Source organism: Artemia franciscana, chromosome 11 (assembly GCF_032884065.1).
Source record: "Artemia franciscana chromosome 11, ASM3288406v1, whole genome shotgun sequence".
NCBI lineage: Eukaryota > Metazoa > Arthropoda > Branchiopoda > Anostraca > Artemiidae > Artemia > Artemia franciscana.
Window position 1 is genome coordinate 19564809 of NC_088873.1, and position 16343 is coordinate 19581151.

General features: G+C 36.0%; 2 protein-coding genes and 1 long non-coding RNA gene across 5 annotated transcripts in view; 1 reads left to right on the forward strand and 2 right to left on the reverse strand.

Annotated features, from left to right (window-relative positions):
- The window catches only part of LOC136032927 (exosome RNA helicase MTR4-like), a 46646-nt gene extending 44403 nt beyond the window's left edge, over positions 1–2243 (forward strand). Inside the window, exons 13-14 of the mRNA XM_065713396.1 lie at positions 256–418; positions 2030–2243. Coding sequence (XP_065569468.1) covers positions 256–418; positions 2030–2187 — 321 coding nt within the window. The 3' untranslated portion in view covers positions 2188–2243. The remainder of the gene's footprint in view (positions 1–255; positions 419–2029) is intronic.
- The window catches only part of LOC136032933 (uncharacterized), a 417461-nt gene that overhangs the window by 300322 nt on the left and 100796 nt on the right, over positions 1–16343 (reverse strand). The gene's annotated exons all lie outside the window — the stretch shown is intronic.
- Positions 9688–16343, reverse strand: part of LOC136032926 (DNA repair protein REV1-like) — an 82825-nt gene continuing 76169 nt past the window's right edge. For all 3 annotated transcript variants that reach the window (XM_065713393.1, XM_065713395.1, XM_065713394.1), the window contains 2 exons: positions 14045–14239; positions 9688–10140 (listed from right to left, as the gene is read on the reverse strand). In XM_065713393.1, coding sequence (XP_065569465.1) covers positions 9760–10140; positions 14045–14239 — 576 coding nt within the window. In that variant the 3' untranslated portion in view covers positions 9688–9759. The remainder of the gene's footprint in view (positions 10141–14044; positions 14240–16343) is intronic.

Below are 16343 nucleotides of genomic sequence, written 5' to 3' on the forward strand. Positions count from 1 at the left end.
GCTTCCAATGGTAATGAGTGTGAAGGGGGTTTGCTTGTAACGCTAAATAAGTAAGAAAATAAGATCGTTGTTACTATTTATGAAATAAATGAAATGCATTATGTCTACAAAAGTAAATAACCCAAAAAAACGTTTCTCCTATTTATAGTGAAGATATACGTAAAAAAACTGCTATTTCCTTTTCCTCTTAATTTTTTTTTAGTAATTTAGCTCTTCCCTCTGCCTCTTCTCTTTTAATTCTTATTCTTATATTAGGATCTTGCGCGGCGGATAGCCAAAATCAGTAATGACTGTAAGCTGGAAGTGCAAGAAGATGAATATGTTGAAAAGTTCAAGCCTTATCTAATGGATGTTGTTGCTGCCTGGTGTAAAGGAGCGCCATTTGGAGATCTTTGTCAGATGACAGATATTTATGAAGGTAGGGGGAATCATTACTTTTTGGGGCGTGACTTTATTTCCGGCATGTATGTGATTACTTTGTTCTATGGCAAAAATTGCTTTGCAGTGTTTGGCAAACGACCCGACTGTTATTCGGACCCTGTGAGCAAGTTTCAGACAAAGGGTAATTCAATTTAGGCAAGAATTGAAAAAAAAACCTTTGAATATATAGAAGTGTATTTACTAAATGTGAAAATTAAATGCGAAAAGCCATCTCAAGTTTCTCCTTATAATTTTATTCTTGATAGGCTTGATTGCAAATTGTGAAAACAAAAAATTTGAGTATTTTACTGCTATTTCACCGCGAATAAAGTATCCGTCAGGGATTTCAATCTCCTGCAACTCGTTGCCCAAGAATGAACAACAAAGGCAGTATCATGTGACGAAATTTCTTTGTCACAAAAGCTTCTACAGACTTCTTTATTTTGTCTTCTAGCCCGGGCTAGTGACTAAATTATTTATTTTGTAATCTTAATTCGCAAGCTTAGTTTTGTTTTGTTAGCTATGGAGAATTTCTCGGTGACATCGAAGCTATTTGGTCAGAATTGTCTACTACATTAGTAGATGGTTGTGATTTTGACGTCCTTCAAAGGTTAATATTTATAGCAAAATCCCCTCTTTTTTGCAAACTTAGTTTAGCTTTGTAAGTGAAAACTGTGCCATTATAGCGGATATTAGAGACTATAGTAAAGCAACTTGGGGTATTTAAATTTGTTTTCCGTTCCCTTCGTATGGGTTCTGGTATGAGTTTGATTAAGTATATAAGAAACTAGTTCCCAAATAAGGGACAACTTACACTGTAAATTGCAGTTTAGTTGACTTAGCTCAACTACTTGTCTATAAAATGTCAGAAAGAGTTTGTCCAGATAGTGATCGTTTATCCTGGGCATTTGTTCAAAAGGCGATTGCTATATGGATTTGAATTACTTTTTAAATATTAATCGTTCAATGGCTAAATCGATCCGTTCAAATTTTCTAGAATTTTTTAAGTACTTGACTTATTCTTAACTGTTTCAAATATAAAAAAAGAGGAGATTTTGCTATAAAATATTAATCTTTGAAGGACGTCAAAATCACAACCATCTACTAATGTAGATGAATACAATGGACAATTCTGACCGAATAATCTTCTCAGAAATGGACAATTCTGATCGAATAGCTTCGATGTCACCGAGAAATTCTCCATAGCTAACTTCTCTTTCAGTATAACTTTGGTGATAACCATAATAAATTCTTAGTCAGGTTATTACATACATAACCCTTGTTGCAAAAAAGGGAAAACTATATACACATATTTGCTATTATCTTACGATGTAGATCCAGCAAGCAATAGCCAAGCCCAGTCGCAATTCAATGGAAAGGTGTTATAAACAGACCCTGGCTTCTATCAGCCATTATTTCCTGTTAATTACTAATATCTTGATATGAGATAGCCGCATATGCGCATTCAATAAAAGAAAATGGGTTATAATTTAAACGAAACAAGCATGTGCTGTTGATTGGTGCCGAAACTACTTTCTTTTAAAAAAAATATAAAATTTCTATTTGAATTTTCCAAAATTACCCTATTACAATATTGTCTTTTTTTCAGGGAGCATTATCCGTTGTATGCGACGATTAGAAGAACTACTGCGACAGATGATTCAGGCTGCTAAAGCCATTGGAAATAACGATCTTGAAATCAAATTCACTGATTCGATCAAATTGATCAAGCGAGATATTGTGTTTGCTGCATCTTTGTATCTGTAAATTTATTTGGTTTTTATGCAACTCCCTTGAGAAAGGAATATACTTTTTACGGAGAATTACTCTTTAATATATATGTATATTTTTAGAAGGTGAAATAATTATTTTCAACAATTATATTGTTTAAGCCGTTCAGAGGCCAAAAACCAAAGCTAGAAATTTCTAAAAGAGGATTCCTTTCTGGTTTTAATTGACACTGACCATACCTTTATGAGTGTTTTCCCATATTCATTGTAGTTTCCGAGTGTGTTTGTGTACTAAGATTATTCTGAAGTGTAATTCTAAATAGCCGTGGTTGAATTGGCTTCTGAAGAAATTATCTACTGTTCGATGGTAAAAGTTGTTTGTTTTTTGTCCCTAGGTTTTGGAGAATATGCTTGTAAATCTACTAAGTTAAGAGCCAATCAAAGATTTCAAAGACTAAAAAAAAAAAAAAAAAAAAAAAAAAAAAAAAAAAAAAAAAAAACCTAGACTTTAGGTTGTCTTCTAATGGCTTATTTCTTGATTCCTGAAAGAATGAAGTTCAATCGATTAGGATGATTATTATCGTGGTTGAAATTAAATATCTAACATTTATTGTCCATTCTGCGGAAATAGCGCGCCCAGAAATATGGCCACTCAATGCAGCTGTAATTATCTTCTTTTTGCATTGCCTATCACTTTAAAAAGTTACTTTATTAAGTTTCTATTGTTCCCCCGAGTAATGATAAACCCTTGCATACTAACATTGAAAGCAAAGTTGAACCCATGGTCCCGAACTTTGCACCTGTCATAATCGCAGTCGCTCATTTAATCTATCAAATAAATAACAGTCAAAGACTCATACGTCAATAGTAAAAAAAATCAGCAATTACATCACATACTGATTTGAACATCTAAAGAAGTTTTTATGGCACTCGATATTTACAGTGACATATAGCGATCGCAATTTCTGTCTGTCTGTCGGTCCCGGTTTTGTTACTTCGGGCACTTCCAGATAAGCTAGGACGATGAAAGTTGGCGAACTCGTGGAATGACGGTTAATTCGGAAAAATGAGGTATTTTTAACCTGCGAACAGGTTATCAGATCTTAATGAAATTTTATATTTCGAAGGACTTCGTGTCTCAGAGCTCATGAAAAACGAGGTATATTTATCTCACGAATGGATGATCGGATCTTAATGAAACTTGATATATAGAAAGATGTCATGTCTCAGATGCTCCATTTTCGGATCGGATCCTGGGATATTGGGGGGTGGAAGGGGGAAACGAAAATCTTGGAAAATGCGTAGAGTGGAGAGATTGAGATGAAACTTGATGGGAAAAATAGGCACAAGTTCTAGATACGTTATTGACATAACCGGACCAGATCTGATCTCTTTGGGAGAGTTGGGGGAATTTCTTGTGCTTTTGCGAGTTTGAGAATAAGCACGAGTTTTAGATGCGTGATTGACATAACTGGACCGGATCCGCTGTATTTTGAGGGGGGTCCAGTGCTTTGGTGAGTTCGGTGCTTCTGGACGTGCTTGGACGATGAAAATAGTAGGTGTATCAGGGTCCTGCACAAATTGTCTTCATAATAGTCGTTTTCCCTCATTCGACCATCTGGGGAGCTGCATGCTCTTGGCTCTTCCGATCTTGTCACAAGTACCATATGAGCTCTTTCCTCTTGTTTTTTGGTTTGCAAAGCTAACATGTTTAGCCTGTCACCTTTGAATCGAGACGTTCGGTGGATTGGTCCTATCTGTTTTCCTTTATCTTCCTTACTTCTCAAGATGCTTGTAAATTTCAAAAACACGTTATTACTATTTGCCAAACTATAAGTGGCACGAACACAGAGCAATTGAAGAAAGTGATACCACCATCTGTAATCTCATTTTGTATATGTTGAATGTTTCTTTTGAGTAAGCAATAGATAGGATCCCAGGGATGATGCCTCTTGAGAGATCATTGCAAGTGGAAGTGCTTCATACTACAGAACTGTTTATCCAAAACTCAATATGGGTTGTCTCCTCTAGCAGGTCCAAGAGTGCGGCATTAAAATGGCGATACTATTTGAGATTGCTCGTGAAAGGGAGCGTCGTGGTTATACTTGTTGATTACGCGTCATCTTTTAGACTTAAAACTGAACAAATTCAATAAAGATTCGGCTTTCCAGCCAAAGCACATTAGGTATTAATATATTTTTCACAGTTGGGAGCAGACATGATTGCACAAACTTGTTTCGAATGTTTTATGCAAAATATAAAAATGGTGCTGAATATTATGAAATTCTCAAAATGACCTCTGACATCGCCATCTATTAAATACATACAACGAAATTTGTATTTCTGTTCGAAAGAAGAAAAAGATGGTATTGTTGGCGGAAGCTAAGGTGCTTTAGACCAAAGCAAGATCAAATAAAATAAATATTTTGTAAAAAAAAAAAAATTTGAAACGCTACGTTTGAAAAATGGACTGAAGAGGTTAAAATAAATTTTTAGGTTCAGAACAATACTTTTGATATACATACTTTAAAATGTGATATCTAACTGTTTAAAATGCGCACAACGTTTTGAAGTATGTATATCCAAACAATTCTTCAGAACCGAAAAATTTATTTTCCCCTTTTTAGTCCATTTGTAAGATATGGTTTTTAAATTTTTTTATAAAGTATTTATTTAATTTTTGTTCTTAAATTGTGTAAATCGTGTCTACTTAATTCTTCAATACATAGTATATTAAAACCACGAAACATTATATTATTTCATACAAGAAACATTTACAGTTACAATCCAATTTGATGATAATAATCAACTCACGATAAAAGTATTTTGAGAAGCATTCTTGCCTTTAAGCTATTTGTACGTAAGAGCAAAAACATAAAATCGATACAAATTCTTTATCTCGCCACTGGATGTATCTGCGTTGTTTCATAACAGGAATCGAGGTAATTAAATTGTGACTATATTTTAGTTTAATTAAGCATTTTTAGATCCAAATTTATCAGAATATTAAAATGTTAGCTAAAGCAAAGTTGTATACAAATTTCGAGCCAAATCGGATGAGAGGAAGGTCTCAAAATGAGCATCTCGAGTTGTGATAACAAACAGACAGAGAAGGCAAGTTAAGTAAAGTGTGGTAAAATATCTGTCAAATCACGTTATACTAAAATCCAGTTGACACTAGAGAAACAGGAAGATGAGTGAGTTAAATACCGGACGCACATAGAAAAAAAATATGCGAAAGCACGTACAATAAATATTTCTAAGTCATCTTGAAAATAGTCAACTTGGCTAGTAAAAACAGTGGCTAATTCCGATATTTGATTATATATCTAAATGACACCAAGATACTGCAAAGCTTTCAATAAATTGTTTTTACAACAAAAATCAAAAAGAAATTGAAATTTCTTTTTTATTGATGTCAGATGATATGAATGGAAATTTAAGCTGCACGTAAATTTTCTAGATGAAGTGAAGAAGAAGAATTTCTTACACTTTCTTCTTACATTTTCCGCGACTATTTTCAAAGTTTCTATGCAAAAAATCAGTTTTACCTCTAGTTGATCGAAATCCTGGCAAAACTCAATAAGCGAGAAAGGATTAATGAAAAAGCCGTTATTTTCCCAGTCAAGTGAACATTGCACACGCTTGAGCGTCAAAATTTTGACGCTCAAGTCAAAATTTTGACGCTTCTTGAAAGCTAATAAGCTTTCAAGAAGCTCTCAAAACTTTTGATTCTGCTTTGGCTGAATAATTTTGTTATGGGTTACCTATGAGTAGTAGGGCATTTTCCTACCACGGCGAATAAGCATAAATGGCTATAATTTTAGAACTGTGTAAAATATAAATGTTATATATATATATATATATATATATATATATATATATATATATATATATACATATATATATATATACATATACATATATATATATATATATATATATATATATATATATATATATATATATATATATATATATATATATATATACATATATATACATATATATATATATATATATATATATATATATATATATATATATACATATATATACATATATATATATATATATATATATATATATATATATATATATATATATATATATATATATTTAAATACACCAATATTGTTACTTGTTAATTAAATGAAACACAGTCAAAAATTACGCTTAGATTATTTTTCAGAAAACCGGTTTCATTTCCACAAATACTAATGATGGGTGACAGAATGCATTGGACTTGTATAATTTGGGTCATGTATTTGCACATTAGGGGGGAGGGTAGGTTGGGGGCTCTATCCAAATACTTCAATCCCCACTAATAGAATATATTGATTCACTACAATAGCCGGAGGTAGCATTAGCATGTCATGACAAAAATAATTTATACCTTCAAAAACACTCACAGGAAAATTTAAACAAACATTACATTAATCAAACACATATTAATCAAACATTAAATATTGGTCGCGTCAATATTATTAAAATGACGGGTAAAATATGGAACAAATGATTTGCGATATCTCTCAGTACTATAGGTTGAGCAAGTCAGTAACTGTGGACAATTCTTTTTTATTTGTCGGAGTCTTGTAACTGGTCCTTCAGTTGGGGGGCTCTCAAGATTGGGTAGTAGACGACAATGAGCTGGGGAATTCAAACAATTTAGTCCAAATCTATATGTTAAGCCATGTCTACGACTATCAAGTGAGTCCAAGTTGAGTTGTTTCAGTGCATCCTCGTAAGTTGAGTAGTTTTGTCCAAGTATAATTTTTACAGCTCTTTTTTGTATCGTCTCAAGTCTATCAGTTTGATCTTTTGTCAATCCCGGATGCCAAGCAGGGCATGGATACTCAAGAGAAGGTCTAACAAGACTTTAAAACCTCAGTTGGTGTACCAAATCTTTTTAGGTTGGAAAATGAATGTAAAAGCGAGGCGCCTTTTTTAGTCAGATAGTCAACGTGCAAATTCCATCTTAAATCATTGTCCAAAAGAATCCCAAGTATTTTAACAGTTTTCTTTGTTGGCAGTATGGAATTATGAGAAGAGTGGTTGTTACCCTTTATGAAGGAAAACGTCATATAAGAGCTTTTAGTTTCACTGACCGTCAGTTTTACCTTTCCTAATTCAGCTTTTAGATCATGATAGATTTTGATGAAGTCAGACTGTTCAGTAGTCGGAGGGCTTAGTCGCAGTGATAAAACAGTTAAATCATCAGCAAATTTAAAACGCTCACGAATTGTTGTTAAAATACGGTTAAAAACAATAAGAAAAGAAAGCGGGCCTAATTTAGTCCCTTGTGGCGAACCACAAAAAATATTTACAAATTCAGATGGCTCATGATCAGGAAGTTGGACACACTGCGATCTTTCAAAAAGAAAACTAGCGAACGTTCGTACAACAAATGGACGGGCACCCATAGCTTTTGCTTCTTCCACAACTACATTATGATCGAGACTATCAAAAGCCTTAACTATGTCTGCAAATAATGCATCAACATAGGCCCCATTATTTTCTAAGTGCTTAAGGATAGTATCCAACAATGCAACCAAATAATGAACAGTACTATGCCCGGATCTAAATCTAAACTGTTGGGGATCAATATTATCATTGTCCAGTTAAATGCAATTCGTTTCTCACTTTTATCAGATTCCGAATCTCTAGAGTAATCCATGGTTTATCATTAGATGTCACATATATTTTTTTTTGTGGGAAAATTTCACAGTATTTTTCGAACAGTTCCTTACAAAATAAACTTGCCATTTTGTCACCGTCAGACAATAAGAGAATATCACGCCAGTCACGATCTGTGAGCCATTTCTTGTAGAGATTTACTAGTTCATGTGTGAAAGGCCTGTACACCACACTATTTATTTGTCTATTTGGGATAAATGATTGGGTGTCCAAGCAACACACAGGTGATCACTCAAACCTAATGGGGGTAATGTAACTGGAGTATTATAATATTCAGGACAGTTGCTAAAAATGAGATCCAACATACGGTTACCTCTTGTGGGCACATTGACAACCTGCTTAAGTGATAGTGAATTACTTAGCCATTTGGCATCTAAGTCATTAAAGTCACCACACATTATGATACCAGCATTAGGATACAAGGATCGTACATTGTCAGTGCAATTCTGTAAGTAATTCACTAGGTCTTTACGATAGGGGCCACGGGGCGGATAGTAAACAACACATATCACCAGTGATGCCACTTCCTTGGGAAGCTTCTTAGGCCTGCACCGCAACCATAATACTTCAAAACCATGCTTATCTGGTATATTACTGAAAGTGAGAACTCGATTTCTTACAGACAATCGACAAATAATACCAACACCACCACCATGTGTTACTGTAATATCATTGGGTGTCGTTCTAGGTTTGAAATAGGTATCATATCCTTCAAATGCTACAACATCTTCAGTCGCGGACCATGATTCACAGATACAAGCAATATCAACCAGTTCATTCTTCAAGCAAAGTTCAACCTCTTCTAATTTGTTCATAAGTGACCGGACATTTGATAATAGTATTTTCGGAAATATATAGGGATGAAAGAAGGGCTTTACACTGCGGTCTCGAATCTCCTTGCCAGCACATTGAATCGGTTCCAAGTTGGGATACTCGGAAGACATGGTTTGAGGGGTCGGTGATTCTTTGATTTCTTTGAAATTCCAAACTGGTTGGTTGCTAGTACTGGATATATTGTCGGAAGGCTGGCAGATGTTGGTTCTTGCCAGTTTCTCCAAGGTTTCGCGAGAAGTGGTTGGTATGAGGGGGGAGGGATCTGCATTGGCTGATTTACGACAGCTGGTTTGAGCTTCAAGCTCATAAGTGGGACAGTAAAGTGTTGTCTTTGGCAACCATGTTTTAACAGAGGTGGAATTTTTCGCTCCCCGTTTTTTGAACTTCGTAATTCAGTATTGGAACGTAGCTTTTTCCTTCTGTGGGAAGTGAGAAGCACATTAGGACAACAGTTCATGAAACAAAGGCCATGAGCAAATTTTTTACACAGAGATCTGTGAGGCAGAATAATGTGCAAATACTACTACTACTACTAATAACTCACTGCAGCACCAAGCCGCCTGAGGCCAACACAGCTACGCACGCTCCTCCTCCAACCTAATCTATTTAAAGCCTCCCTCTTTACAATGTGCAAATATATAGCTGAAATAATATTATTAAATAAACTGAAGGTTGCATTTCAAAAGGATTAAACTAACTTCACTTCTTGGGTGTGTTTCGTTTGAATAACAATTACCCCGATATTTTATGAAGCCTTAAAATTAAACCTGACAAGGTGCTGACATTCAGACCCCAAGAAAAATTTCAACAGTCAGGTCTCCCATATTGTATTTTCCTTAAAACAAGCATTTAAGGACACAAGTTTAAATCCCTCTTTTCAAATTTTTATATTCATAAATTACACAACGGTAAACTGTCTGTTACTTTCAACTAGGATTCCCAGTTGGCGACGGGTGTAGTATATTTTCTTTTCATTTATAAGCTGGGAGTCAAATTTCCTGGACCCTTTGTTACAAATGAGATTTTAATCAGTATCTAAAAATCATATATATATAAATCGAATATAAAAATAGAAAACTTAAAACTCTTCAACTTTTAGTTGACCACCATGAACTTGTAACATAATAAACTGAACATGATCAACAATAGATTTAACAGGCTCACGCCATTGATCAAACTTACCGGTCTTGAGCAACCGGAGCAAATATTTGACCAGGAGGTCAAGCACATGCAGTTTCTTGTTATGTATCAGATCAATAAAGTATTGTGTCACTATGCTTATATCTTCTGATTCTGGTTGATCACTGCATTGAAGCCATTCTTCCAGGAAGCGTTTGACATCTTCCAGTTTATATGCGCCAGCCAAGTTTGGTTCATCTGTTCGTAAGGTATTTTCTGATTCACTCACTTTTTCTGCTATGTTTTGTTGTTTGATTTCGGTGTTTTTATTAAATAACGCCTAAAATGCGAAAATAATTAGCGCAAGACCAGGTTCGTGTTAATGAGTTTTCATGGAAAGATACAGGTTTTTGCTACGTCTAGCAAGATTTGACCGGCTAAGCCAACCCTTTTTCCAACACAATTGACGCATGGCAGGTTCATAGAAATATTTGTGCAGAGCCCAAAGTGATTTCTGTTGAGCCGACAAAGCTGCAATAAACGCATGGAAATGGAACAAAGCAAGAAGCTAATATTCACTGCTTAAGGCCCAGCCAAAGTCCAAGCATTTTACTCCCTAGTCAGTTCTTTTTCTTAGGCGGCAACTCAGTCAAATACAAAGGTATCAGTTTTTTCCGTCGCGGCAACTAAACAAACATGAGAAGGTTGAACTTAAGGGGTTTCTCACTCAAAATTATGATTAGGCGCAGGCTATCCTTAGCAATTCTTCTTGTAATTATTTATACAATATAGTTTTTATATGTATTTATAACTGGCAGTTTGATGTCTGCACGCTACTTATTCTCTAGACTCTGTTCAAACAGGTTACAACTAACCAATATTTGACTGAATCGCTCCTGAACAATCCGAGAGGTTAGTCCCTTGGTGTAATTTATGCATTCTCACACGCTCCGATTACAGCTGGATCTAGTCTTTTGAGGGGAATTTTTGACTTCGGAACACAAATATGTAAAGTGTTTGAAGGGACTGCAGCCAGGAAGTATATATTATAGAAATAAGTTTTTGACTGTTGAATAGAGCATTTTTTGCTCTATTTTTTGATACCACACAACAACAGTGTCAAGTATAGCAATCTAGATGCAAACCCGAAACAGGTTTAGTAATTATTTTGGAATTAAAAAAAAATTATTGTCGGCTTTAAGATTTGATTAGATCAAAATACTCATCAGTTTTTTTATGGCACTTGGTATTAACCAAGTGACATATAGCAATCGCAAATTCTGTCGGTCTGTCGGTCCTGGTTTTGCAACTTTATGCACTTCCAGGTAAGCTAGGACGATGAAATTTGGCAGGCGTATCAGGGACCGGACCAGATTAAATTAGAAAAAGTCGTTTTTCCGATTTGACCATCTGGGGGGGGGGCCGTTAATTCGGATAAAATAGAAAAAATGAAGTATTTAACTTACGAACGGTTGATCAGATCTTAATGAAATTTGATGTTTGGAAGCATTGTTTCTCAGAGCTGTTATTTTAAATCCCGATCAGATCTGGTGACATTGGGAGGGGGGAGTAGGGAGGGGGAAACATAAAATCTCGAAAAACAATTAGAGTAGAGGGATCGGGATGAAACTTGGTGGTAAAAATAAGCACAAGTCCTAGATACATGATTGACATAACCGTAACGGATCCACTCTCTTTGAGGCAGTTGGGGGGGGGGGGGGTTAATTCTGAAAAATTAGAAAAAATGAGGTATTTTTAACTTACGAACGGGTGATCGGACCTCATTGAAATTTGATATTTAGAAGGATATCGTGTCTAAAGCTCTTATTTTAAATCCCGACCGGATCTGGTGACATTGGGGGGAGTTTGGGGGGAACCTAAAATCATGGAAAACGCTTAGATTAAAGGGATCGGGATGAAACTTGGTGGGAAAAATAAGCAAAAGTCTTAGATACATGACTTACATAATTGGAACGGATCCCCTCTATTGGGGGGGGGGGGGGTTAATTCTGAAAAATTAGAAAAAAATAACGTATTTTTAACTTACGAAGGAATGATCGGATATTCATGAACCTTCATATTTAGAAGGGCCTCGTAACTCAGATCTCTTATTTTAAATCTCAGCCGGATCCAGCGTCATTGGGGGGGGGGGGAAATCTTAGAAAATACTTAAAGCAGAGAGATCTGGATGAAACTGGATGGGAAGAATAAAAACCTGCCTAAGATACGTGACCGACATAACCGGACCGGATCTGCTCTCTTTGGTGGAGTTGGGGGGGGGGTAATTTGGAAAAATGAGGTATTTGTAACTTACAAAAGGGTGACCAGATCTTAATGAAATTTGATATTTAGAAGGATCTTGTGCTTTAAAGCTCTATTTTTAAATTACGACCAGATCCTGTGACATTGGGGGGGAGTTGGAGGGGGAAACCGGAATTCTTGGAAAACGTGAAAATTGGGGTATTTTTATCTTACGAATAGGTGATCGGATCTTAATGAAATTTGATATTTAGAAGGGATCCATATCTCAGAGCTCTTATTTCAAATCCCGACCACATCTTTTGACATTGGGGGGAGTTGGAGGGGGAAATCTTGGAAAACACTTGGAGTGGAGGAATCAGGATGAAGCTTGGTGGATAGAATAAGCAAATGTCCTTGATACATGATTGACGTAACCGTACTGGATTCGCTCTCTTTGGTTGAGTTGGGGGGAGGGGTTCAGTGATTTGGCGAGTTTGGTGCTTCTGGGCGTGCTAGGACGATGAAAATTGATAGGCGTGTCAGGGAGCTGCACAAATTGACTTGATAAAGTCGTTTTCCCAGATTTGACCATCTGGGGGGCTAAAAATTAGAAAAAATGAGGTATTTATAACTTACGAGTGGGTGATCGGATCTTAATGAATTTTGATATTTAGAAGGACATCGTGACTCAGAGCTCTTATCTTAAATCCTGACCGGCATTAAGCCTCCGATTTTCCTTTTAAATCTAGAGCTCATACCATATGAGCTCTTGGCTCTTAGCTCTTCTTGCCTCGTCACAAGTGCCATATGAGCTCTTAGTTCTTGTTTTATTTCTATTGACATAAAAAACCCCGAAATCACTAATTCAGGAAGATCAGGCAAACTCCAAATGTTTAACACGGAATATATAGGAAGATTTCTTGAGAGTCCGTCCTGCCTTAAGAATACATCGAAAAAAACCCGGATCATTTCGACCTTCAACTCAGTTTGACGTTTCAGTTTTGTTGCGTTTTGGCTCACCCAGTATAGTGTACCGACGCAAGCAGCCAAATCAGTGACAAATTATGTAACTTTAACTTAAAAGCTTCAATTATGAAACCAAAGCTGTTTCCCGAACTGCTGTTAAAGTCGCCATAGGTAATTGGTAATTTTCCATAAGAGCCAGCCAATTTTTAGTCCAGAAACAATCTTACATTGGTATACAATATGTAACGATATTTTTGGAGTACTTTGCCAGATCCAGAGTTTGTTGCTTTTCAAATGCACACTAAAGAGGAATTTTTTACTTGTACCTGGAGCATAATGACAAGCATGTATATCTGATACTGAATATACCAGTATGTTTCATCGAAAGGTGATAAGTTTTATACTTGGTTCCTGTTTAGTTTCGCGGCTGGGATATCCAGTAGAAACTCACAAGATTTTTTTTTTTTTAGGGGATCGGGATGGGTGCAAGGAGACCCGAAATTTAGTGCTTGAGCAAAGGGGCTAACTTTTATGCAGTTGAGAAGAACTCACTGGATTTGGGGATGAGTTATAGTACTCAGGTTAGGATACTAGACACCACAGCAACAACAATGATTCAATGATTAATTGCTTTGGAACGTGGGCGTTTCGAAAGGTTGAGGAAGATAAGCTACACGTCTTCCAGAGGAGTCGTTTAAGGATATTTTTAGGTATGTTCTTCCATTATACGTATTTTTTTTATATAAAAAGAGCTTTACGAAAGTTATGGAATGATCTCGCTTTCTAGGGCAATGATGAAAGAGTAGTGAAAATGGTTCAGTCACGGTTTGCGTACAGTAGGCTTCCAAAAATGTTGTTTTTGGTAATCCAGTCCGGGCAAAACGCAAGACGAAGAACGGCCTTTGAATGGGGAGAAATGAACTGTAAAAAAAGATTTAAGAAGAGTAAGAACTTCATGGGAGGAAGTGAAGAGCGTAGTTCTGGACTGTCCCTACAAAACAAAAAATAAAACGTTTAAAGAGATTATAAATACAAACCTTCACGCTAGTCTGACCCGCCGTTGACGTCCCTAAATTTTTCTTCCTCCCTCGCTTAGAAGGACTAATTTTCTTTCCTGGTTTCCTCGGACTTTTACTAGGACCAGGTCTAACCTCAGGATCAGGACGAATTAGCTCATTACGAATTTCTTTTTGTAGCTCTTCTGGGAGCTCTTTCAAAACAGATTTGTCTACCTGAAAATAAATAAACAAATTCTAATAATGAAACTTTTACATGTATATTTCTAATCCTAAAACCTTCTTTCTGGGAACTGAGTTTTCCATAAAAATTTTTTAAAAAGACTTTACGGAGTCTAGAAACATTCAGGATAATTCTACGGAGTCTAGAAACATCCACAATCAATATTCTGCAATCGAGTAAAAAGCAATGCGACAAGCCCTATAACTCTCGAATTTTTTTTTTTTTTTAATTTTGCATTTGTGAGTATAAAAGTAGGAAATGTTCATTTACTAGTTTTACTAGTCAATGTATTTAACAAACTGACTGATGAGATCCCATTATATGTAAATGTTATTTCAGATTACATCACAATGTTTGGTATCGCTAGACAAGAAAGCTAGTGACCCGAGAAAAAAAATCCAAAGAAACTCAAGAATATCCATCTTTTGAAAAATGCAATTGAATGAACAAAGGTGGCTGAAAAAACGCGGCACTAGTGACGTCAAATCTCGAACTATAGGAGAGGGGATATATGTTTCAAATCTGGGGGGCAACTTTATTATTTTCTTAATGAAATTACATAAAAAGCATTATCTCATAATCAACGATTTTTTTACAGTATAGAGGGAGGGGAATTCCCCTCCACTTAATGTCACTGCACATGCCGAATAATAACAAGATAAATTTGAAAGACCAAAGAAGCAAAACCACATTTCAAGGAGCCCTTGCATGTAAGTTTCGCTCATTGTCTTTCCATCTTGATTGAGTGGGTAGAGCGGTATTAACTGGTAGCAATATGTCAGAGACAAAAGACCATTTCGACCCCCGTGTTTATGAGCTTCAGAGTGTGATTTCAAAGCTTTAAAATAAAAATAAAGTACTGGAAGCAGAGAATAAACCGCTAAAGACTAAGCTGGTCCATGTCAAGACTACTGCCCTGTGATGGGAGATGTACGCTCGAAGAAACAGCATTTTTATCCAAAGTGTTGAAGCTTCGCAAGGAACAGAAAATCCCCAAGAAACTGTAGTGAAATTCCTTCAGTCCAAGCTTGGAATTATTGATGCACATCTCTAAGATGCGCATTTCAAAGAAGACGGTTCCCTTCCAATCTGGAGCTGGGCCGAGTCTTCGAAGTAATTCACAAAAGCAGAAAGCTATCGAGCATAGCTTTATTATTCTCTCAAACACTAAACGCTCAATTGCTATGAAAGAATGTGGGAAGCTGAAAAAAACGGATTTAAGTGTGTCAATAGACATGCAAACAGAGCTTGGTAACAGAAGAAAAGAACTTGTAGCGCTAGGGTACAAGCGGGAAAGTTCTAATTCGACCGCAGAAAAGGCTGCCGAAACGCGTGTTGTCCAGCGAGGAATAAGACTGTGGTTAGATGTAAGAAAGCTATGAAATTCACAACGGACTAAATTTCAAGACGACTGCTTTGATCCTCTGATCTTTTTTTAATCTTGCCGGCTGTAGTCGAATAGATAGAGGAAAGAAATGTTTCATTTTTCTTTTTTCTGCGGTTCTTGTGGTAATACTTGTTTATTTACATCAATATTTTTTTTTGTTAAAGTTTCGATGAAGTTCGTTCAGATTTGTGCTTTTCTCACAGTTCTTAGCTTTACTCCAAGATGCAAGCACATTCCCCAGAGTTTTGGGTAAGTTTTAAGTTCCTTTTATCTCCGAGGCCCACTACTTTGTCAATAGCTAAAAAATCGATTAGAACAGTAAGAGTATTTTTGATTTTATATGATTTTGAGTATATTTGATTTTTCTCGAAGTAAAATGTTCAGTGATGAGTATGCTCCATTTATGCTCCAAATCGTAGCTCAGAATAGTTCAGCATAAAGTGCCAAGGATTATGTTCGTCGCTGAGAGATGTAATGACCATGTGCCAACAAACACAAACTGACGTTCTTGGACTAAGTGAAACATTCCCAAAGAGGCAGACTGACCCTGGTAGATATCCTCTGGTATACTTCTAATTTCGTTCATAAAAAAAAGAGTCAGCACGAGGATGATTGACAGTGTACACAAAGAGCGAGTACCCAGTCTGTGTTAATGGCTAACTGACTCAGAATGTAGAAGATAATTTTGAGCCACTTTTTCTTGACATGTC